A 26,101-nucleotide genomic window follows, 5' to 3' on the forward strand; every position below is an offset into this window, starting at 1 on the left:
TTAGCTCTTAGAGTGTTTAATGTACTTAGTACATACATTTATTCTCTTGGCAAGAATCTTGCCCTTGTTTGTTTATATAACAGTGACAACATAGACTCTTCGAGTTTTGCCATGGTAACATTTATGGGACATCCCTTTTTGGGCAGTACACCTTCCTTGTAAATGTGCATAGATGTGGCCAAAGGAACAATTCTGTGTTTTCTAAAAGGCTTGGAGAACATGAAATGGGTGCTTTACTTCTTTCCCTTTGTGTTTGTCATCTTGGCAAGTTACTGGAAGATGACAGCTCTGACCCAAAGCAAGTACTCTTCTTAATGTCTTTTTTTTTTTAATTTCCCTAAGTCAATTATTTATTTGTTTGTTTATTTGAAAGACAGAAAGAGAGAGATCCACTGGTTCACTTCCTCATGTCCTCACAGCTGGGCCTGGGCCAGGCCAAAACCACAAGCCTGGAACTCCATTCACATCTCCAACATGGGTGATAGGCAACCATTACCTGATGTTTCTCCAAGGTGCCTGTTAAAACAAAGCTAAAATTGAAAGCAGAGCTCAGACTTGAACCCAGGTTCTCAACATGTGTGGTGTGCCAAACATTGTTTAATGCTTTGCTGAATACCTGCTCCTAAAGTACTTAATAAAAGCTAGTTTACTTTGCTTCATTATATCCAAGATAGTTAGCCATAAGTAGGGCTAACTGTACACAGTTATAGTTTGGCATTGTATTTATAGTTTGAGAAGCCATACAAAAATTCTTTATTTGGCAATATTTATTGCAAGGCTACTAATGCCACTCCCAAAGAGACCAAGACTATAATGTGCAGTGGTTTTCCCCGATCTCAAGAATTGGAGAACTGTTCCAAATAATTACCTCTATTTTGTTATAAAATAATAATAGCTTTTTGAAAAAAAAAAGGATTGTTTATTTTTATTGGAAAGGCAGATCAGATTTCATAGAGAAGAGACAGAAATACCTTCCATCCACCAATTCACTCCACAAATGGCTGCAATGGCTGGAGCTGAGCTGAACAGAAGCTAGAATCAGGAGCTTCTTCCAGGTCTCCCACTCAAGTGCAGGGCCACAAGGACTTGGACCATCCTGTGCTGCTTTCTCAGGCCACAAGCAGGGAGCTGGATGGACTGTGGAGCAGCCGGGGCATGCCCATATGGGATCCTGATGCATGCAGGGCAAGGATTTAACTACTGAGCCATCATGCCAAGCCCAAATAGTCATAGCTTTTAAGGTGCCTAGCTACGTTCATACTCCTCAGTGAAATATGTGTGGGATTTTTTTTTCAGTTTTTGTTTGCCTTTGCATTACTGAACAAAATTCAAATTTAGTATGAAGTGATGCATTCTGTAAGTTATTTCCTTATTTGAACATGTTTTTGCTCTTTGCAAAATAACTTGAGAGTAATGAGGATGGTCTGTAGAAGTTTGCTTCTCTCCTCTCCTAATTTTGTTTTCCCCTTTATTTTTATGCAATATCTTATCTAGACCGTAAACACTGAGATTTTAGATCCTGTAGTTATGCTTTCTTAGCAATGTGTTCCTTTTAATTCTCCTCACAGAACGCTCTAGCAGGATTGCTTCAAAGGAGTTTGTCTTTGCTCTGTGTTTATATACAGGAGATAGTAGCTTTAAGCAACAACACGGAAAATGCCTGCTGTGTTCCAGACTTAGTGCTAGGCACTGGAGGTGGTGGACAAGAGAGAGGGAGAAAAAGACAGCTTAAGAGTGTACACTTGTAAGAACAGTGTAGCTTTTCTGTGTGCCTTTTGGGGGGAGGGGTACGCTATTCACACCTGAGATTATAACTCAAATATGTAAACCCAAATATTTTTCAAGTTATTTGAATCTATTGATTTTTAATTCCAGAGTGGTAAAAATATATTAAGTGGCTATTTTTTTTTCCCTGAAAGGTAGGGAAGTAATTAAAAATGAAAAACTGTTGTAGTTTTAAATTCAGAAGCAGTAGTCATTTTTACTAGCCTTTCTCAAAAAACAGAATATTAGGACCATAAGTAAAAGAAATTACCTAATTTTGATAATCTCTGGTATCTGTTTCACAAGTGGATATAGATGACTTTTACATCCTTTTGCTTTTTGACAAGCATTATATATCAAATCCAGAGAAAATTGTATGGGAGAAGATTTATACAAATTAAATTCAGAACAATTTTCTGTTTTTCATAATAAAATGATTGCTCAAAGAATTCCGTCTGATGGCTGTTGAAAGCTAGCTGCAGTTTATGATATAACTGATAAAATCTGTATCCTTGGCCTTCCAACAACCCCTATACCGGCAGATGGTGGGCGTAAAGATGTCCTTCATCATTTATTTACAATGGGCTTTATTTATTCTAGTGTCAACAGCTGCCCCAGGGAGTGGGTTATTGAATTCAAATGTGAAGCTCTGGGTTATTTGCTTCCTTTCAAATTTGTCTTAGGAGCTTAGTTGCTAGGAGTCCATTCTGTGCTCTAATAATGATTCATGTATTGTGAAGCCATTCAGTAAATTGGGTTGTCAGGGATTGCCAGAAAGGGTTAGGGGTCTTGGTTGGCAAGGGGCAGGTTGGAGAAGCATGTGGGAGTGAGCAGCAGTGTGTGCTTCTGGTTGACTTGAGCAGTCGTTGTATTGTATGACTGGTGAACTTTTCCTGTCCCCTGATGGACTCCTTCCCTGCCAGCCCATAATCTATTTGAATATTTTGAAAATATTGAGGACGTTGTTTGGAAGGAAACTGTCAACCTTTTTCTTCTGTTCATAGGCAGGGCAAGAGTCTTTCCGTTCCATCACAAGATCGTATTACAGAGGTGCAGCAGGGGCTTTACTAGTGTATGATATTACAAGGTGAGTGCTTGAACAATTTTAAAATTGGTCATCAATACAGAAAGTTTTCCCAATATATGGCTAACAGTAATAAAAGTAGAGCTTTCTTTATGTTGCTCTTGATACTTGTTTTTTAAGCTCTGTATCTAAATTTAAATTAACTATGGAAGTCTATAATTGAATGTTTTTGTGTTACAAAAATTCCATATTGATCAATTTGGTAATATTTATTAATTGAAATTTTTTTAAAATATGGTTCCATTTAATTGAAATGTAATAAACACAGATATTATGCTTGAAATATTTTTTATTATGTAAGTGGGTAAAGTGAAAAATGATTATCTGGAGTGAAATGTATAATAGAAATACTTTGAAAAAATTATTATTATCATTATATTTAGGAGAGATACATTCAACCACTTGACAACCTGGTTAGAAGATGCCCGCCAGCACTCTAATTCCAATATGGTCATCATGCTTATTGGAAATAAAAGGTAAAAAGGCTAATTTAAAACTTACGTTGTGTGAATAATAAAGACTGGATTGTATCCGGTTATGTGACCACCTTTCTTGTACATTTGTCCACAAATGTTGGCTTATAAAATTAAAATTATAAGGTATTTTCTTTTCATTTTTAAAATACAGATAAGAAGTTTGTTGGAAATTATTATTTGTTGCAGCTGTATTTGAAAGTACCTGGAAAAGCATATTTGCTTGGTCAGAATTTCCCCGGATTTCCTAAATTATGGGAAAATTTTCACTGACCTTAGTAGAAAATTACGATGCAAAAATTAGTATTTTAAATCTTGAACAGAGAACTCATTTGACTCCTAAAATAGATACTGTTTAAAGATAATGTTTAAAAATATTGTTTATAGAAAGATAAAATCATGTATCTCCTCTGGTGAATCTGTGAGAGCTTTAGTTTAGCTCGTTAACCAGTGAACTAACAAGTAGTACACTACTACTGGTTCAGAGAACTCAGGCTGCCACACATCCACAGTCAGAGAGCAGATATTGACGTTAGTTTGCAAGTGGTTGCAGAACTGAACAGTATTCATAGGTTGGCTGCTGCATTTCATAGAGCATAGTCTGCCTTTCTCAAGGTTAGAATTGTGTGCATTATCTGTTTCCCACAAGTTAGTGTCTGTGTCTACAATATTTGAAAATGTTTAGGATATGGTTATTGTAGTGCTTAAGGACATATTATAATGCTAAATACTTAGTTTGAAATTAATAACCTGAGCATTTACTTTAAGAAACTAGAAAATAACAACAAATTAAACCTAAGACAAGCAGCAGAAAAAAATATGATAAAAAGAAAAACAGTGATACCATAATTTAGTTCTTAAGAAGAAAATGACACACATAACCAATTCCAGGAATAAAAGGGTGACATCACTGAAGACTCTTTAGAAATGAAAATAATAATAAAAGAACACTGTGACCAAACTAAGTGAAGGAGATACATGTCATATTCATGAGAGAGAAAACCAAAGATTTCTGAAGATGTCATTTCTGCACCATCAAAATACTACAGACTTTGGTGGAAAGTAGATTTTGACAAGCTGATTTTAATTTATGTGAAAGTGCGAAAGCTATAAAATAGTCAAAGCAATTTTGACAAACTTAGAGAAATTACTTGTTTCATTATTTATTTTAAAGCTACCATATTCATTTTACTTTGATGCTAGCATAGTAAGAGGTTGGTGAAACAGAATAAAAAATCCAGGAAAAGATGCATACGTATGTAATCTTTTTTTTTTTGACAAAGATTTTGTTTTACTGGGAGAAAGAGTAATATTTTCTTTTTAAAAAAAAAGATTTACTTACTTTTATCGGAAAGGTAGATCAGATTTATGGAGAGGAGAGACAGAAAAATCTTCCATCCTCTGGTTCAGTAGCCAAATGGCCATAGTGGCAGGAGCTGAGCTGATTCAAAGCCGAGATCCAGGAGCCTCTTCCAGGTCTCCCACCTGGGTTCAGGATCCCAAGACTTTGGACCATCCTCTACTGCTTTCTCAGGTCATAGGAAGTGAAAAGCAGCTGGGACACGAGCTAGTGTCCTTTCGGGATCCTGGCACTTGTTAAATTGAGGGTTTAGCAGTTGAGCCATTGCTTGAGCCCAAAAGATTGTCTCTTCATCAGAGAATACTGGACATGTCCATGAAAACCTGTGTGAAAAATTGGCCCTTCCCTCTAATCTTTTTTTTTTTTTTTAAATATTTATTTTTATTACAAAGTCAGATATATAGAGAGGAGGAGAGACAGAGAGGAAGATCTTCCATCCTATGATTCACTCCCCAAGTGAGCCGCAACGGGCCGGTGCGCGCCGATCCAATTCCAGGAACCAGGAACCTCTTCCAGGTCTCCCACGCGGGTGCAGGGTCCCAAATCCTTGGGCCGTCCTCGACTGCTTTCCCAGGCCACAAGCAGGGAGCTGGATGGGAAGCGGAGCTGCCGGGATTAGAACCGGCACCCATTTGGGATCCTGGCGCGTTCAAGGCGAGGACTTTAGCCGCTAGGCCACGCCGCCAGGCCCTTTCCCTCTAATCTTAAATGCAAAAGTTAACGAAGTAGATCATAGAATGAAGAACTGTAAATTCTTAGTAACCTTAGCATACATATCTCAGAACAGAAAAGAATATAAACTGTTAAATAAGGGGAAAAAATCAGACAGTGTGAAGCTGTCACAAGATCCTACATCCCATTAGAATGCAGATTCAAGTCCTGCCTGCCCTCGCAGTGCACTTCCAGTATCCTAGGAGGCAGCAGATAGGAACTAGTATATTATTCACTGCCACCTACAAGAGAATCAGGAATGGGTTTTACTGGTTCCTGGAATTATCCTAGGCCAGTCTCCACTATTCTTGACATTTGGAGAGTGAACCAGTACATGGAATATTGGTATCGCTTCCTCTTCCCCTGTGACTCAAAAAAAAATTTTTTTTTAAGGAAAAAAATTTAGTTGCACTTCTACAGAATTAAAAACCTGTTGTCCAAGACAGTTACAGATCTGAAAACCAAAATATTTACAAAACGTTTCTGACAAAGGATTTGTGTCTAGAATATATGGAGAATCCTTAGAGTTCGTTAAGAATAAGACACATGGAGTTTTGTTTGCTTGGTCTGTTAATTTGAAGAATTGAAAGCAAATGTGCCCTATCCACAGGCTCACTCTCCGAATGCCTTCCATGGTTATAACTGGGATACACTGAAGCTGGGAGGACAGAACTCTGAGTTACCTGTACACATGGCAGGAATTCATTTACTTACAACTCCACTGCCTCCTCTGGGATCTGTGTTAGCAGGAAGCTGGAGTCAAGAGCTAGAGCCAGATGTTGAGCAGATAAGATGGGATATAGTAGTCTCTACCAGTAGTTTCACCTTCCCCCACAATTTTTGAAGAATGTCAGAAGAATTCAGCCAGCACTTCACTCAAGTAGACATACTGTGGGCGTGGCTAGATCTCAATAGGTAAATCCTCACCTTGAATGCGTTGGGATCCCATGTGGGTGCCAGTTTGTGTCCCAGCTACTCTACTTCCCATACAGCTCCCTGCCTATGACCAGGGAAAGCAATAGATGATGGTCATACCCTTGGGACCCTGCACGTGCATAAGAGACCTGGAAGAAGCTCCTGGCTCCTGGCTCCTGGCTCCTCGCTTTGGGTCAGCTTAACTCCTGACATTGCAGCCATTTGGGGGATTGAACCAGAGGATGGAAGATCTTTCTCTTTGTTTCCCCTTCTGTCTGTAAAATCTCCCTTTCCAATAAAAATAAATAAATTTTTAAGAAAATATGTAATGCTGGAAGAAATGTAAAATAGATAAAACCACTTTAAAAATTAAATGTATGTCTAACATATGACCTAACCATTTTACTGCCAAATGTTTACTCAACACAAGTATGTTTTTATATATCAGCACAAAGAATTATATACAAATATTTCTAGAAGCTTTATTTGTACTAACCCCAAGCTGAAAGCAACCCAAGTATCACCTGGGTGAGTGGATTAATTCTGATAAGACTTAATAGTATAGTACTGCTCATCAATAAAAAAGGAATGAGCTTTTGATAAATACAACATAGTGGATAAATCTTAAAATAGTTATGCCAGGTGAAACGTGCTCAGCTAAAAAGAAACACTCTGTGAATACATTTATGTAAAATCCTTGAAAATGCAGGCTGATCTATAGAAATGTAAACCAGGGGCATGGTGTGATTGCCTAGTGGCTAAATCTTTGCCTTGACCACATCAGGATCCCATAGAGGCACCGGTTCAAGTCATGACTGCTCTGCTTCCCATCCAGCTACCTGCCTGTGGCCTGGGACAGCAGTAGAGGATGGCCCAAAGCCTTGGGATCCTGCATGTGCATAGAAGACCGGGAAGAAGCTCAGGGCTCCTGGCTTTGGGTTGGCTCAGCTCCAGCTATTGCAGCCACTTGGGGAGTGAACCAGCAGGTGGAAGATCTTTCTCTGTCCACCTCTCTGTAAATCTGCCTTTCTTATGAAAATAAATTAGTCCTAAAAAAAAAAAAAAAGAAACATAAATCACATCTTAAGGTGCATATGGAGGGAAGGAATGGACTACAGACAAATAGGATATGAAGAAATGTCTTGCCTTACAGATTACACATATATCAGAACATCAAATTTTCTGTTTCATGCTTCATACATATATTTCAGTAAAGCTGCAAATTAAAAAGGCAATAAGAGCAAAATAATAAACTGTATACATTTTATTTTCAAATTTGATGGAAATTGAAATTATAGAAAGCTCATACACATTATAAGATATAGCATTAACCGCTTCTTTGTAACATTTTAGAAATGTCACTGTTTATTATCTTGCTGATCACTTAAGAACTGCTTCATTTAAATCAACTGACTAATCTTTTGTAGGGTAAAAACTATCATTGAGAAGCTTTTACTCTTCCTACTGTAGAAATCTTCTGCTAGTTGACTATGAAATAAAACTATTTGGAGCATAAAGAGAATTTTCTTATCTGTATTTTCTCACTTTTTTCTTTGTGTGTGACACACTGTGACCAGTACTTGCTAATGACCTAGATTTTGGTTGCTATCCATGATACGGTAAAAGTATAGTATAAACATAAAAGGTGTCGCTAATGATTGTGGATGGGCAGCCCTTACCGTTAGGGATTTAACAGATGGGGAAAGCCAGTGAGAAGTAAACGAGCTGATCACTAGTAGATGAAATGAATTGAGATAGACATCAAAATGGGGAATAAGCAAATTTTGAATTAGACACATTAAGCAGTAGGAATCCAGTGAAGAGATTTGAGGGCAGTGACCTAGTCAGAGTGACAGATGACAAATGTTTCTTAAGGTGACATTTTAAATTTTGTAATATCAGAAATAAACAGTCTAAAACAAAGTTTTTAATGGTAAAGGATTGTAATATGAACTATAAACAAAAAGAGGCATAAATTAGAATAGTTTAGGATGAACATGTATAAGAAATGGGAGCCTCTTAACTGAGTGAGAGTCAGAGTGCGCAGTCATAGACGTAGATACACCTAGTAAGTCTAACAAAAATCCATAAAGCAGTGTGTGATATCTGCTAATGTTTTCTCCTCATTTTCTTTTTAACTTTCTGCATATATATAAAAAACCTGCCAGAGTGACTTTACAGTTTACTTGAGTCATGATGAAGTTGAAAAAAAATGCTACCCTGAAAAAATTGGACACGTGTACACACACATTAACGCATACGCAAAAGCCAAGCATACTTCAAAATTTGTTGAAAAACAGCAAAGGTTATGTGCATTTTCTACAAACTTTTTTGAGAAATTCTTATAAATTGCCAGTTGTAACATTGTAGTAATAAAAAAATTATAAATAGCATTTACAACTAAAAATACATTCACTCAATGAAATATAATGCCAGCAGTAAAGAATTCAAAACAATGTTGACCAAAATTGAGTTGTAGCTCCATCTGAATTTTTTTAATCTTACAACAAAAAAGTTACTCTTTATAGTTACAAACACAAATATAAAGACATACATGCGAATGAAAACACTAAATTCAAGTAGTTACTTTTGCGGTAAGAGAAGGAAGAATAGGATTAGGGACAGTCACAGGCAAACAAAATGGGATTCAACATGTATGTGTCAATTTTATTTCTTAAATCTGAGCTTTGGCAATTGTATGTCAAAGCTAGATAGAAGTGTATAAATAATATATCATTCTGCATCCCTTTCTGTGTGTATGTGATGGTAATAAATACTGTAGGGTCGCAGAATTTTTCAGTTTTGCATAAAGAATAAGTTGGGAATTAAAACAACTGAAAGTAATTATTTGATTAATGTTTCTTTAGACCAAAAACAGTTTCCTATAGTTTCTGTATTTCGTGAGACTTATATTTTAATGGTATTCATAGAAAGTCAGTCTACCCAAGTACCAGAGGAATCCGGTTGTAGTCCTGTTCATGTTATTTTGAGTAAAATAACTTACTTTGGCAGCCCGCTATACTAAAGGCTAGAATCTCCTTTCAGGTTGCTGCTGGTTGTAGCATTCTTGCACTGTAACTCAAATTTCTGCTATAATTATTGATTCTAAACTTTTAATACTAAAATATATAGAGTAATGCAGTTATTTTATGTTAAAAATGAGAAAAATTGGGCCCAGCACAATAGCCTAGTGACTAAAATCCTTTCCTTGCATGTGCCAAGATCCCATACGGGTGGTGGTTCATGTCCCGGCTGCTCCTCTTCCTATCCCCGTTTATGACCTGGGAAAGCAAGGCCTAAAGCCTTGGGAACCTGCACCCATGTGGGAGACCCAAAGGAAGCTCCTGGCTTCGGACTGGCTCAGCTCTGGCCATTGTAGCTACTTGGGGGGTGAGCCAGCCAACAGAAGATTCTCTGTGTTTTCCTTCTCTCTGTAGATCTGCCTTTTTGATAAAACAAATACATTAATATTTTTTAATTAAAAAAAATTAAAAAGTGTGATTAACTTTGAATGGATTTCACATTTCAAATGTATCCCTCCATTTGCACCATGTTGGTTAATAACCTTGCCTTTTCTTACTCATATTTAGTGATTTAGAATCTAGAAGAGAAGTAAAAAAAGAAGAAGGTGAAGCCTTTGCACGAGAACATGGACTTATTTTCATGGAAACTTCGGCTAAGACTGCATCCAATGTAGAAGAGGTAAATAAATTCTTCAATGTCCTTTATTATCTTGCTTAAGAGAAATATTTTATACACCTTAACATGTATTTATGGGCATCGCTTCTGTAAGTTTTTTTATTCTTTGATAGTCTTAAGATCATCATAAAGTATGAAAACTTCTTCCCTTTATAATACCTTGTAACTATCCTTACATTACATGTAATTACTCTTAAATTACAAGCTGAGCTTTTTTTGTAACCCAAATGTTTTAACACATCATGGTATGTATTTTGTCTGAAATCTATTTTATGTTGCATGCGAGAAGATTAAACAACACTGAAATTTGGAAATTTGTCAAGACACCAAGCATTTATAGCTATAAATGTATAGTAGAGGGCCTTGCACAGTAGCCCTCTTCCCCTGCATGCACCAGGATCCCATATGAGCACTGGTTCTAATCCCAGCAGCCCCGCTTCCCATCCAGCTCCCTTCTTGTGGTCTGGGAAAGCAGTCTAGGACGGCCCAGGACTTTGGGACACTGCACCCGTGTGAGAGACCTGGAAGAGGTTCCTGGCTCCTGGCTTTGGATTAGCTCAGCTTTGGCCATTGCAGCCGCTTCAGGAGTGAATCAACAGCTAGAAGATCTTCTCTCTCTTCCTCTCTGTATATCTGACTTAACAATAAAAACATATCTTTTATATATATATATAGTAGAGTTGCCAGTGCCATGATTTAGTGTGCTCAGCATTTGCCCATGGTATTGGCATCTCATATAAGTGCCAGTTCATGTTCCAGCTGCTTCATTTCCTGTCCAGCTGCTTGCTGATGGCCTAGAAAGGCATCCATGTGTAAGACTAGGAATTCCTCGCTCCTAGCGTCAAATCAGCCCTATTCCAGCCATCACAGCCATTTGGGGAGAGAGCCAGCAGAAGGAAGATCTCTGTCTCTCCCTGTCTCTCCTCTCTGTCTAGTTCTGCTTTTCAGATAAAAATAAATCTTTAAAAAGAGAGTGAGGAATGATAGGAAGAAGTTCTAGAAAACAAATGATTGAAGAACTTCATTATACTGAGGATAGCAGAGGACAGATTCCTAAACAGTAGTCAGTAAACCTTTGACATTATAAGAAATCAGTAAATATTTATTAGGAATAATATTTGTAGCTTTTCTAATTACCCTGTAAACCTGAAAATTAACTACAGTTGGTTCTGCAGCACTGGTATTTTCATTGAAGAATTCTTTCCTAATCAGCTTTTCTATGACTGTTCTTTCTTTTTAATATTTTTATTTATTTGAAAGAGAGGCAGAGGAACAGAGATCTTCCATCTGCTCGGTCACACCGATACCAGTAGCCTGTAGATTTTTTCAGGCAACATGAATGCAGGGCCCTGAGCACTTGGGCTACCCTTTGCTGCCTTCTCAGTGCATTAGCCAGGAACTGACGTGGAAGTGGAGCAGCTGGGTCTTGAACCAGCACCCATAAGGGATTCCAGCTTCACAGGAGGCTAAACCTGTTCTGCCATACTACCTTGCCCCCTACGCTGGCCATGATTGATCTAATGCATTTCCTATAGATACCACCTAATACTTGACCTATTTTGTATCGGATTTCAGACGTTGAAAATACGTCCACATGAATTATTCACAGTGTTACTTTTTCTTGATTTTTAAGTACCATAGATCCACAACTGTCTGCATTTTAACAAAGATCCATGCTGTGAAATCATACAGGATCAACTAATGGAAAGTCAGTATTTTGATTCTAGATCTGTCTCTATTGCTTTGTGTTCATTTTTCTTAAAAAATAACAGTTGGTATTTATTTACAAACCAAAAAATTACTCTTGTCATGTGGTTAAACACTTGACTGAGATACATTTCATTAATGTTTTTACAGAATTTTGTGATACTTATGTTTTTTGGTTTAAAAAAATGTTGAAATTTTAATCTAGCCATAAATTTTCCATGCTAGTGAAAATTTACCTCAGAAATGACAAGGATTTTTTTTGGCAAAGATTTTCTTTTTTTTTTTTTTTAATTTGAAAATCAGAGATACAGAAAAGACAAGACAGAAAGAGAGATCTAGCATCTGCTGGTTCACTCCCCAGATGACTGCTGCAACCAAAGCTGGGCCAGCCCAAACCAGGAGCTGCTTCTGGGTCTGCCATGTGGATGCAAAGTCCCAAGGCTTTGGGCTGTCTTCCAGTACTTTCCCAGACCATTAGCAGGGAGCTGGATTGGAAATGGAGCACCCGAGACACAAACTGGTACCCCAATGGGATGCCAGTGCTGCTGGCTCAAGATCAGCTTGCTGTACTCGTGGCTAGCTCCTAAAGTAGATTAAGCAATAATCTTATGTGACTTCATTTTTAAAGGATTTACAGATGGACATTGCATGGTATAGTCCTCCATGAGATTTTACCTTAAAGTTAAAACTATTTCATGATAAAGTATTTTAAGAAAGTGAAGGATCACTATTTGACTCAATGAAAGAATAAATTTAACCTTAACCTCTTAGCATGACATAGCAGTTGATTGAACATGAAAATAACCTGTTCTCATATTCCTCCTGCTGAGTAAAAATGAAACCCAGGCTATTATGTATAAAACAAATAGAAGAAGGTTCTGGAAAGTGGAGAGAAAGCAAACTACAAACCTTGGTACTTAGCAGTGACAGAGTCATATTGCTCTGGGTTTATTTTTGTCTTATATTCCACACTGGGTCATAAAAGAGACTGGCAATCTAAATAGGCCAGTAAGCAAAAGGAAAAACAAGGCTAACCTTGTGACACGGTTGGTCAAGCCACTGCTTAGAACACCTGCATCCCATGTTGGAGAGCCAGTGCAAGTTCTGGCCACTGTGCTTCTCATCCGGCTTCCTTTGACCGTGTCTGGAGCAGCAGATGACAGCTCAAGTGTTTAGGCACTTGCCGCACATGTGGGACACCCTGAAGGAGTTCTGGGCTCCTGAATTTAATCTGGCCCAGCCCTGGCATATGGGGAGTAAATCAGCAAGTGGAAAGCAGCGTGCATACGCATGCTTATGTGCTCTGTCTTTCCCTCCCTGCTTTTCAAGTAAATGAAAACAAAATAATAAATATTGAAAAAAAATCCTGAAATAACTTAAAACTAAAGGACCAGGAAAAGGGCAACTGATAAGAGACAGAAAAAGCTGTTAGATACAACCATTCTTCTGTAGCCAGATACCACAGTAAAGAATGTGGCAGTGCTTCCACCATTGCCATGCCTTAAAGGGATTCTCCTCCTTCACTTGGGAGTGACAAAATGGCACACCTGCCACCACAACCATTTCTGTGTTAAAGTGGTCTAAGCAAAGCCAGCAAAAGCAGAAGAACCTTATCTCACAAAATTACCAATAACACCCAGATTTCAATAGAAAAGTACTCATTATACTTGGAACCAAGAAGATTTCAGAAGGAATGGAGTAAAAGGAGTGCCATTAGTGAGAAGATAAATGTTAGACTTATCTCAGAGGTAGGAGTATTTGGCTTAGCAGTTAAGATGCCCATACTTTTTTTTTAAATTTTAACTTCTTTTTAAATTATTATCATCATTCTATGATACAGTTCCAAAGGCCCTGGATTTTCCCCTACCCTCTCCCTAAGTTATCTCTCCCCCTACCCCACTGAGTTCTCCTATATTATTACTATAGCATCGCTCTACATAAACAGTCACATGTTTATCATTGCGGCCACGGACAGTGGCAGAGAGTCCAGCATGTCATTGTCATAATACAGCTAATAGTTTCTTTAGTAGTCCATCTTTGATCTGGAAGTAGAGATGCAAACTGCACTGCATCCTCACATCTAGACATGACAGTCTCCATTACACAGTCACCACACATCCCTCTTAAATGAAAAGCTACAACAGGAAGAAAAATAGAAATTTACAACATCGTGAATTTGTCAAGAGGTTTTGATAGTTCAGCAGTCCTGAATTGCTGGCGATCCCACCACTCCAGTTACGATGAAATCTCTCCCGAATCCACTGGCTGCTATAGTCCACCTTAGTGTCTACTGCCCAGATCTTCGCTGCCAACAATTGGCTGGGGTAGTTGATCAATTATTTCTATCCTCCGTCCTCTACCGTGGTATACCAGGTGTCCTCTGGAGGCTGCAATGCACTGCCATATCCTCCATGTACATTTGGATATGCTGTCCTCTGCTCCGTCTGAACCACTGAGGAGGCGTAGCTGACATATCCCATACATCTTATATACATACATACATACCAGAGTGCCTGCCTCTAGCTCCTGAATATAGCTTCTGCTAATATGGGCTTTGGGAGGCAGAATTGATGGCTAAATTAATTGTATTTCTGCCATGCTAGAGGGAGACCCAGATGGAGTTCCTTGCTCCAAGGTTGGCCTCAAACTTGGCCCACAGTCACTGGTGTATACAGGGTAAACAAGTGGATGAGAGTTAGTCTGTCTTAATGTTCTCTCCTCTCTGTTCTGCTTGCAAATTTGTTTTCTTTAATAGAATTCTCCTAACAAACAATTAGAAGTATACTTCAGACAAGTGAAAACAATGTCAGCAAATAATTAGAAAGTATCAGTGAAAGGGGAGGGGAGTGTGGTACGCTGGATTAGTCAGTCAACCACTTAGGATACAGATCCCGTATCAGAGTGCTAGTTCAAGTCCTGTCTGTTTTGCTTCAAGTCCTGCTTCTTGCCAATGCATCCTGTTAAGCAACAGATGATTACTCAGTTTCTTGTGGCCCTGCCATTCATTAGATATCCAGATGGAACACTGGACTTTCACTTGGCCCAACCCCAGCTGCTGCAGACTTTTGGGGGTGGACTGGAGAATAGAGTATCTCTGTTTCTTCCTCTCTCTCTGTCTCTCTCCATTTTAAATTAATAAATAAATGAATCCTTTTTGGGGTAGTGGGGTGTTAAATGACAATAAAAGAAATACAAAATAAAAAGAACCAAATAGAAATTGTAAAACTAAAAAATACAATAGTGAAAATAAACTTGGTGTACAAGCTCAACAACAGTGGGAAAAAAACGAGAGAAATGATGAACTGGGTAGTGGAGCAAGAAACTACTAAGTTCAACTATAAAGAGAAAATAAATGGAAAAGTCACCAAAAGATAACAGTAATGGGAAAATTTGGTGAATTTATCTTTAAAAGTATTTAATGATAGGGCCAGTGTTGTAGCGTAGCACGTTAGGCCATCACTTGTATATTTACATCCTACATCAGAGTGCCAGTTCAAGTCCAGTCTAGTGTCCTGGTAACACATCCTGGGAAGCAGGAGATTGCTTGGACCTGCTGCCCGTGGGAAAAACTAGGTTGGCCCAGCAGTGCCACTTGCAGACATTTTAGGAAGGAACCAGCATACAGATATCTTGCTCTTTCTCTCTTCTCTCTCTCCCCGACTCCCCCTGCTGCCTTTCAAACAGATGAAAATAGATATTTTTAAAAATACTTACTCTCTTGAAAGCACATATTAAATAGATGAAAAAAATATACCAACTTACAGGATATACCCAATAAAGCACTTGTGTGTTAGATTTCACAAAATATACCCAATAAAGGACTTGTATGTTAGATTTAAAAACTCAAAACTGAGTAGTAAATTAAAAAATCAGAAAATGAGCCAAAGACATAAGCAGATATTTCATCAACGTGTGTACACAAGTGGCAATTAAGCACTTGTAAGAATATTCAGCATTGAATGGCAATCTATAGCGATTTTAAGATATATAGAACACAGGTGAATATAAACCAAAATTGAAATGTCTATGAAGAAGTCACAGGTTGTGGTTGAGAACCTGCATTTTCCTATTAACATATTGGTTAATCAATACCATGTCAATTAATGCCATAATGTTGTAATTGGTTGTAAATATTATGTTGGGGCTTTAATTGATTGGGATGATACTCTGCTGGCTCTACCTTCAGACCAGAGATGGTCTCACCAAGAAACTATTGAACTCACCAGGACAATAAGATGCTGGACTGTATGCTTGGTAGATACCTTCAATGAAAGAATCTCAACTGAATTTGAACTATGGAAATGCAATAAGGTGGAGCAATCCACCGTGGGGGGAGGATTTTGGGAGGGGTGGGGGGAATCCCAGTGCCTATAAAAATGTGCCACATAATGCAATGTAATTAATAAAAAACAAACAAACAAACAAAAGAATATTCAGCATTACTAGCCACTGGGAAAATTGCAGATTGAAAGCCTCAATGAAAGCACTGTACATCTATCAGAATTGCTAAAATGAAAAAAAAAAAATAGTAACAGCTGTAAATGCTGATGAGGATGTGGAGAAAGCTAGGTTACTCCTCCATTTCTGGTGATAAATTGACAACAGCCCTCTGAAAACATTCTGATATTTGTTTAAACTTTAAACGTGCAACTGTCACATGACCAGTCACACCCCTGAGCATTTATCCCAGAGAAGTGAAGATTCATATTCACACAGAAACCTTCACACTGATATTCTGGCAGTTTTATTCATAATTGCCAAACCTAGAAATAGCTCAGAGACATTGGCCTGATGAATGGCGTGCCCACACCATAGAATAGTACTGAACAATCAAATGGACAGAATACAGAAATGATGAAACAACCTGGATGAATATACAGAGAACTTTGCAACCTTTGGAGATGATTTTTACTCTCTAAGTTATCATTTGTAGAGGTCGCAAACTATGATTTCATCTGTATAACTTCTCTGACTTGCTTGTTAGAACGCACTCCTGTCCAAAGGTTCACTCCCCATATGCCCACAACCATCAGGACGGGCTCAGCCAAAAGCTGAGAAGTAGGATTCATGAGCTCAGCTTAGATCTCCCACTTAGGTGGCAGTGATCCAGTAAACTAAGTAATCACCTGCTCTTACACGGTCTGTATTAGCAGTAAGTTGGAGTCAGAGTGAGGGGTTGAACCAAGCACTCTGAAGACTGACTGCCAAAGTTAAAGGAGCCTATGGGGTAGGAAAAAAGTAGATGTAGTTCTAGAAACTACATCAGAGGAGCAGGTGTTTTGTGTAGTGGTTAAATGCTTTTTTGGGATACCTGCAACCCATTTCATTCAAGACTGTAGTCAACTAGATTAAGTACCCATTCCCAAAACCTATCTTTTTGAAGATTTAAAAATAGCCCAGAAATGATGTTTACATCTGTAATTTCCAATTTTTTTCATATATTTCCCCCCTGCATGCAAGACTTATTTTTCTCAGATCTGTTACCAGAAGTTAACGTTATATCACCTCTAGGACATCTGAAGAGTTAGTAAGAGTGGTTGAAGTATTAATGATTAAGCTTGGTATTTGCCAAACATTTGTCACCCTGTCAGCTATGTTTAATCATTAGCCATTTAATAAGGTCTTACCCAGTTTTTCCTAAAGATTGAAACTTAATATGAAATGAGAAATGTGTATAAACATGTAAAAAAATGTTGATGTAGAATTCATAAGGACTTTGGGAAGGAGTGCCTTCCCTAGCCTGCAATAGTCTTTGCTAAACATGATCATTTAAAATATCTCTCATCATTGAAAACTCAGCCCTGAAAATTCCTGACTTAGATTCTGAAGTATCAAGACTAGGATGGTGACCAACTTCAAAATCCCTTGGTAGTACCCCTTTACTTGGAAATCTGCAGATTTAATATATGTTGAGAAACCACATCACTTGTCTTGAACTTCACTTGGTAGAATGGGGTATTTTTTCTAACTGGAATGTGTTTGGGAACTGGAGGTTGTCCCATTAACCCTGTTCTTTGTGAATGCTGAGGCAACCAAAACAGTTTTTCACTGGAAATCTGACCTGGCCTTATTAGGCTTCTAGTGTCTCTTCAAGATTCTTTAGGTTAATATTTATGACTTTTTCTACATATTGGAAAACTTTGCTGACTAACATCAACTTCTCCACCTTAATGTGTCCATTACCCTATGGAGCTTCTTACATGACTCAAAGCAAACTCTAATAGTTATGTCCAGCCTAGCACAGTGCTTCAGTAGCTAAATCCTCACTTTGCACATGCTAGGATCCCATATGGACATTGATTCATGTCCCGGCTGCTATACTTCCCATCCAACCCCCTGCTTGTAGCCTGGAAAAGCAGTCAAGGACCAAAGCCTTGGAACCCTGCACCCAAAAGGGGGACGTGAAGAAGCCCTGGCTCCTGACTCCTGGTTTCAGATTGGCTCAGCTCTGGCCATTGTGGCCACTTCGGGAGTGAACTAGCAAGTGGAAGATCCTTCTCTCGGAATCTCATTCTCTCCATAAATCTTCATTTCCAATAAAAATGTTTTAAAGAGTTACGTCCATTTTCTCTGAAAAAAAAAATATTTATTTGGAAAAATACTTACAGAGAAGAAAAAGCAGAGGCAAAGAGAGATCTAACATTGTCTAGTTCACTCCTGAAACACCCACATCAGCCAGGGCAAGGCCAGGTTGAAGCCAAAAAACTAGGAGCCACGTTCAAGTCTTCCATGTGGGTGCAAGGTCCCAGATTCTTTGGCCATCACCCCTGCTTTCCCAGGTACATTAGCAGAGGTCTTCATTGAGAGTAGAGCAGCCAGGACTCAAACCAACACCTACATGGGATGCCAGTGCTGCAGGTTGCTTTACCCACTTTCCTACAGTGGCAGACCCTTGTTCATTTTCAGTTTCTCTACACCAGGGCAGGTAGTCATTAGACCTAAGAGTCACACACTAATATTTGCATGTCGTACACTTACATACATACCATTGTCTATAAAGTATATTCATGCATATAAATTACCATGTACCAATATTTCCCAATGTTTATATGACAAGCAGAATTGTGTGTATCCAGAATACAAATTTTATTTCTTCCTCAAAACCTGATTTTCTTCCTGTTTATCTCATACATATGTAGTGTGCGCTTCAGACTCACTCAGAGTCATCCTTACATACCTTACTGACATTTTCCCCTTTCGTTTCCCTAGTTCTATTGAAAACTTCCACAGACCTCTACTTTCTGTCTTGTTTCCACCATTTTAGTTGTAATGATTCAGTTCCATAGGAGGATTTCCCCTCCCTCCTCCTCAAAGCCCCCTCCTTCACTGATTTCCTCTGTTATTAAAACAGTATAGTCTGCCTTCAGGACTCGGGAGAGGAGCTTTCTCTAGTCCTGTACTTAGTTCCAACTTTGGCTCTCCACCCTCTCTTGCAATGACCATCAGGGTTGCTCTGGAGCTCCCAGAATTAGATCAGATAGACAGAGAACAATAAGGAAAGGTTAGAACAGACAGGAAAAAGCTTGGACTACCATGTACTCACTAGGTAGGACACAAAGATCAGTTACTCCTCACTAAGGTACTGAAGATTTCTCTGCACACCCCTCCTAAAATTTTGTTTAAAAATGGCTTGTTAGAGTTATAAGCCTGTTTGGACTATCCTAAAAATCACAAAGTTCAGTAAAAATCACGCTAGAATTCTATAAGCTGCTAAATATAAAAATGAAAATAGACACGAGATAGCTGAATAGCACCCAATAATTATTTTTAGGTTTATAGCAGTCAGTTGTGTATACACTAAAATTGAGATGTCAAGGACTAAATAAAAATATTTTATTGGGATGTTCTCCATGTTTTCCTTTGTTTTCGTAGGTGCTATTCCTTTTCTCTGTCAATAGAACATCTTAAGTATCCTTTGTAGGGCAGGTCTGGAAGAGGTGTATTCTTTGAGATTGCTTTACTGTGAAAGAATTTTATTTCACCCTCAAAGATAAATGAAAGCTTTGCTGGGTACGTTCTTCTGGACTGACAGTTTTTTCCCTTTTAAAATCTGGATTGTGTCGCTGCGTTCTCTTCTGTAGAGTTTCCTCTGAGAGGTCAACAGTGAGTCTGAGGTTCCTCTCTATGTTCAGTGATTGTTTTCATACATAAGGGTCTTTTCCCTGTGTTCAACTGAAGAGTTTGATTATTGTGTGGCATGGCAATGATTGCTTTTGGTCAACCCTTTTAGGAGCTCTGTGTCCCTCCTGGATGTTGTTTCCCAATTCTTTCTCTATATTAGGGAAGTTTTCCTTTATTATTTTACTGAATATATTTTTAGACCCAGCTTCTCTTTCTGTGCCTTCTGAAACTCCCATTTTAACTTATATTCAGCCTTTTAAAAGTGTGTCTTATTTCTTGAATACTTTTCTTAGCTTGAATCAGTTCTACTTCCAGCTTTTTGATTGTTTCCCCATTGTGTCAAGAAATATTTTCCAATTCTGAGCTTCTTTCTTCTCGCCTTACTTATTCTATTATTGAGGCTTTCAGCTGAATTTTTAATTTGCTTCATTGTGTCCTTCATTTCTAATAATTCAGCTTTATTTTGTTTCAGTGTTGCTATTTCCTGTGAGACATATTCCTTGAACTCCTATATGTGTTTCTCATTGTGGTTCAGAAGCTTTAGGAGAAAAAAAAAAGGAAGCTTTAGAACAAGTTTTTAAAATTCTTTATTGCCCATTTCCCCAATGTCTTCCTCAGTTAACTCTGAGGTTGAAAAAAGCTTTTGTTCCTTTCCAGGGGAGGCATCAGTAATATTCAGTGTACATCTGTCTCTTTTGCTTTTGGTCATTGCACTTCGGGCTAGCAGATTTCTCTCCTTAGGGCAAGTTTCTACAGTGTGTTGACCACTGGTCTACAGGTCAGTTTTTCTGACTGCATTCAGTACGCGGTTCTTCGTTTGCAGTCACTTGTGCCACTTCCTCCAGTAAGTTTCAGTCCCAGGCTCTTGTGCTTCACTTCCACCACAGTTTCCATAGCCCCAGCTCCTGGCTCACCATTTTCCATCCTCTGTGGTCCTGTGCTGTGGCCACACCGTTGCCTACACACCCTACTCCCACTCACAGTTTGAGCAGTGTCCGGGATTAGGGAGACACCAGCTGTCCTAAAATACCTGATTGTCGGCAGTCCTGACCTTACCAGAACCTGCTGGCAGTTATGTCTAAAGACCACGTGGGCCTATTCTGGATGGAACTTACAGGGTGTCAAGTTGACACTATTTTCCCTGCTAGACCAGTGCAAATGTGTTGATCTGGAAGTAAGTTCTCTGCTGGTTTAGTGCCTGCACAGCTCACTGTTGTTCCTTCAGCCCCACAGCCTTTCTCTCAGTGCACAAAATGGTGCCCATTGTGGCACTGGTGGATTCTGGCCATGCTGACCGTTGCGTCTGGAAGCCACCCAGACGTATTTTGAGTGGGACCTGTAGGATGCCAAGATGTTTTCTCTGCAGGATCAGTGCAGTCGTTGAGCTGTGGTGGGTTTTCTCACAGCTTGTTTAGCTTGCTGTTGTTCCTCCATCCCCTCACAACTTTTTCCTCAGTACACAGAATGGCACCCCGCATGGCGCTAGTGCATCTGGGCCTGATGGTTGTCAAGTCTTGGAGCCACCCGGACCTATCTTAGGTGGAATCTGTAGGATGCCACGTCAGTACTGTTTTCTGTGTGACCAGCGCAGTGTATCGAACCAAAAATGAGCTTGCTCCTGGCTTGGCATATGCACAACTTTCTGTTGTTCCTCCAGCCTCCACCCTCCCAGCCTTTTCTGTAGTACACAAAATGGCACTGGTGGGGGGGTCTGCACTCGCCAGTGACACCCACCCTGTTCCTGCACCGTCCTGCTTGGGCTCTATCGCGCTGCATCTGTTTATGGTTGAATCAAGAATACCAACAGGATGGGCAGTTCTGTGCCTGGGTTCACCTCCTGAGCTCCCGGTAAGTTCCCCTTCCTACCTGGCCACTGGAGCTCTAGTTGCCCACTGTAGCTGGGGTAACTGGTCACTGCAACAGCACTCAGTTGGCTACGCTGCTTCCCTGTGCCCACAGGTCTCCAGGTGTCCCTCTGCCGTCGGCCTGTCCTGTCCTGTTTCCCAGGATCACGGCCTCTGTGCGTCAGCCTGGCAAATGATTCTCCATCTGTTTAAACGTGTCCTTACCCTATTCTGTCATCTTGTTTCCTCTTTCATTTGCTTCTTATCTGGATCATTCTTCTACACTCCTCACTGGTCTGCCTGCTGTCAGCCTTGATGGCTCATAACTGATCCTATAAATTTGTCCCTTGCTTGCTTCTTATTTTGACACGGTCCCTTATTGCCTTTTAGGGCCACCTCTCTAACCTCATCTCACATGCATGCATGTCCCCAGCCCCCAACAGAAATGTGCGTAATGTGTCCCTCTTCTCCTCATGTCTGTTTGCTGTATCTGACAGAAGTTTCTATAAGAACATAAAACTGATCAGTGTAACTCCAGTCTTAATCTAAATAGTTCTGATCTCTTTCCCCCTGTTTCCTAGCTAACAGTTCAAGATTTGTTTAAAACACTTTCTATCTATCCCTTTTTGTATATAAAATTTATTTATTTATTTTTATTGGAAAGGCAAATATGCAGAGAGAAGGAGATACAGAAAGATCTTGGGTCCACTGGCTCCAGGTTTCCCACACAGGTTCAGGGTCCCAAGTCTTTGGGCCATCCCGCTGCTTTCCCAAGTCACAAGCAGGGAGCTGGATGGGAAGTGAAGCATCTGGGATTTGAACTGGCACCCATATGGCATCCTGGTGTGTGCAAGGTGAGGACTTTAGCCACTAGGCTACCATGCTGGGCCCTTATCTAGCCTTGTTAATAAACATTCGTTTGTGATGTTAATTTTTATAAAAAATAGAAAGGAAATAGAATATAAATAGTCACTAATTTCATATACTTCCATATAATTGTAGAAATCCAAAATAACTCTGAGATAGAAACATTTTTTTAAGATTTATATTTTCTATTTTTATCACAAAGTCAGACATACAGAGAGGAGGAGAAACACAGAGGAAGACCTTCCATCGGATGATTCACTCCCCAAGTGACTGCAACGGCTGGTGCTGCGCCGATCCAAAGCCAGGAGCCAGGAATCTCCTCCAGGTCTCCACACGGATGCATGGCCCCAAGGCCTTTGGCCATCCTCGACTGCTTTCTCAGGCCACAAACAGGGAGCTGGATGGGAAGCGGAGCAGCTGGGATTAGAACCAGTGCTCATATGGGATCCTGGCGCATTCAAGGCAAGAACCTTAGCTGCTAGGCCAACACATCTGGCCCAAATAGAAGGATTTTGAGTGAGGTGAGAACTGTGTGCTTTTAGGTTCAACATAAGCAGATGAAAATTTCTTTGACTTTTATTAAAGATAAATAATCCTGGGCCCGGTGTGATAGCCTAGTGGCTAAAATCCTCACCTTGAACATGCCAGGATCCCATATGGGCATCAGTTCATGTCCCGGCAACCCCTCTTTCCATCCAGCTCCCAGCCTGTGGCCTGGGAAAGCAGTTGAGGACAGCCCAAATTCTTGGGACCCTGCACTCACATTGGAAACCCAGAAGAAGCTCCTGGCTCCTGGCTTCCAATCGACTTGGCTCCAGCCTTTTCAGCCACTTGGGGACTGAATCGACAGATCTTCTCTCTCGCTCCTCCTCTCTGTGTATCTAACTTTCCCATGAAAATAAACAAATCTTTAAAAGAAAAAAAGGCAAGATAAATGCAAGAGACATTGCAGTTTGAACCTGGATAGCCTGGTTCTAGAGCCACAGCCTAAGCCATTCTGCTAATATAATGGGCATGACTTTCACCCCACCAATCCACTATGTAGAAAATAGTAAAACAAAATGTCCTAATTTTCATACATACTTTGAGTGTCTTTTAACAAATTATGAAAACGTATGCAAGTCACTCAATATAATGGCCCACAATTCTTAGTAAATATTGATTCTTATTATTATTATTATTAGCTAAGCTGTAATTACATAGCCTTGATGTGGAGATTGAGGAGAAAAGTAGCATTCTAATTACTTTTTGTTTTCCAGTTCTAAGACAACACTGGAAATCTATTTTATTTAAAAAACTATTATCTAATATCTACTCAAAATGTTAAATAAAAGTGTCCAAGATACTTTTCAGTGTGTTATTTTGAAGTCTTATCTAACATGCTGTCATTTTAATCTTGCCACCAGGTGGCAGCATGTTACATAGGAAATAGTTTAAATGTTACTCTGTTGGAAAAGACGTTATTTTCAGTGTTTTGCCTTAGAAGTTGTTGAGACATAATAAATATAAAATAATGTTCCCTGTGCCCCTTTGCCTGTGTCTTGCTCATCAGTTGTAAACAGAGTATGAGCACAGTGTGTAGGCGACATGAAGCCTGCCCCTGTCCTGGCCGCCCGCACTTCTCCCTCGAGCAGCTTTAGCTGAGGTTGGAGCCTCATGCTCGTGTTCTCCCAGCTGACTGCTTTCACTTCAGCAGTAATGAGAGCTGTGTCCTTCTGCATTCTGGATATGTGACCACAACTTAGTAGGTGCTCTTGTAATATTTAGGTATTAACATGTACATTTGTTGACTGATTATTTGAATTACAACATACCCATAGTAGTGTGTGTATGAAAGCAGGGGGGATATTTGTTTTAATTTGTGCTGTAGGAGTCCTTGAAAATTTGTCCAGGGTTTAGTTACTACCACTGGTGCTACAGGTTGAAAGATTAGTGTCTGGGATGGAAGGCTTGATAATTAATGGCTAATGAAGAAAAGGTGTAGGGCTGAACGTGGCAATTCATCAAAGTGTGGTGAAAGGGGAAGGCTAATGGTAAAATGAAAAGAGACTTCAGCTTTTGCTACTGAGGTGAAAACTCCCTGCGTGGCAGAGCGAGAGGACGGCAGAGCGAGAGGACGGCAGAGCGAGAGGACGGCAGAGCGAGAGGACGGCAGAGCGAGAGGACGGCAGAGCGTGCCGGTGGAAGGAGAGCTCTCTCCACTTCCTAGTCGCAAATCTGCCTACATACTGTGTGCTTCTCTGTTCATAATGAAGTCATTTAACATGGGTTTCTCTGCCTACATACTGTGTGCTTCTCTGTTCATAATGAAGTCATTTAACATGGGTTTCTCTGCCTACATACTGTGTGCTTCTCTGTTCATAATGAAGTCATTTAACATGGGTTTCTCTGCCTACATACTGTGTGCTTCTCTGTTCATAATGAAGTCATTTAACATGGGTTTCTCTGCCTACATACTGTGTGCTTCTCTGTTCATAATGAAGTCATTTAACATGGGTTTCTCTGCCTACATACTGTGTGCTTCTCTGTTCATAATGAAGTCATTTAACATGGGTTTCTCTGCCTACATACTGTGTGCTTCTCTGTTCATAATGAAGTCATTTAACATGGGTTTCTCTGCCTACATACTGTGTGCTTCTCTGTTCATAATGAAGTCATTTAACATGGGTTTCTCTGCCTACATACTGTGTGCTTCTCTGTTCATAATGAAGTCATTTAACATGGGTTTCTCTGCCTACATACTGTGTGCTTCTCTGTTCATAATGAAGTCATTTAACATGGGTTTCTCTGCCTACATACTGTGTGCTTCTCTGTTCATAATGAAGTCATTTAACATGGGTTTCTCTGCCTACATACTGTGTGCTTCTCTGTTCATAATGAAGTCATTTAACATGGGTTTCTCTGCCTACATACTGTGTGCTTCTCTGTGTTCATAATGAAGTCATTTAACATGGGTTTCTCTGCCTACATACTGTGTGCTTCTCTGTGTTCATAATGAAGTCATTTAACATGGGTTTCTCTGCCTACATACTGTGTGCTTCTCTGTGTTCATAATGAAGTCATTTAACATGGGTTTCTCTGCCTACATACTGTGTGCTTCTCTGTGTTCATAATGAAGTCATTTAACATGGGTTTCTCTGCCTACATACTGTGTACTTCTCTGTTCATAATGAAGTCATTTAACATGGGTTTCTCTGCCTACATACTGTGTGCTTCTCTGTGTTCATAATGAAGTCATTTAACATGGGTTTCTCTGCCTACATACTGTGTACTTCTCTGTTCATAATGAAGTCATTTAACATGGGTTTCTCTGCCTACATACTGTGTGCTTCTCTGTTCATAATGAAGTCATTTAACATGGGTTTCTCTGCCTACATACTGTGTACTTCTCTGTGTTCATAATGAAGTCATTTAACATGGGTTTCTCTGCCTACATACTGTGTACTTCTCTGTGTTCATAATGAAGTCATTTAACATGGGTTTCTCTGCCTACATACTGTGTGCTTCTCTGTTCATAATGAAGTCATTTAACATGGGTTTCTCTGCCTACATACTG

At 39.5% G+C, this 26,101-nt stretch overlaps 1 protein-coding gene across 1 annotated transcript in view; it reads left to right on the top strand.

The window, feature by feature from the left end:
• Positions 1 to 26,101, top strand: part of RAB2A (RAB2A, member RAS oncogene family) — a 76,946-nt gene that overhangs the window by 43,571 nt on the left and 7,274 nt on the right. Inside the window, exons 4-6 of the mRNA XM_004588006.4 lie at positions 2,769 to 2,851; positions 3,232 to 3,324; positions 9,898 to 10,009. Coding sequence (XP_004588063.1) covers positions 2,769 to 2,851; positions 3,232 to 3,324; positions 9,898 to 10,009 — 288 coding nt within the window. The remainder of the gene's footprint in view (positions 1 to 2,768; positions 2,852 to 3,231; positions 3,325 to 9,897; positions 10,010 to 26,101) is intronic.

This window comes from Ochotona princeps, chromosome 9 (assembly GCF_030435755.1).
Source record: "Ochotona princeps isolate mOchPri1 chromosome 9, mOchPri1.hap1, whole genome shotgun sequence".
In the NCBI taxonomy this organism is placed as follows: domain Eukaryota; kingdom Metazoa; phylum Chordata; class Mammalia; order Lagomorpha; family Ochotonidae; genus Ochotona; species Ochotona princeps.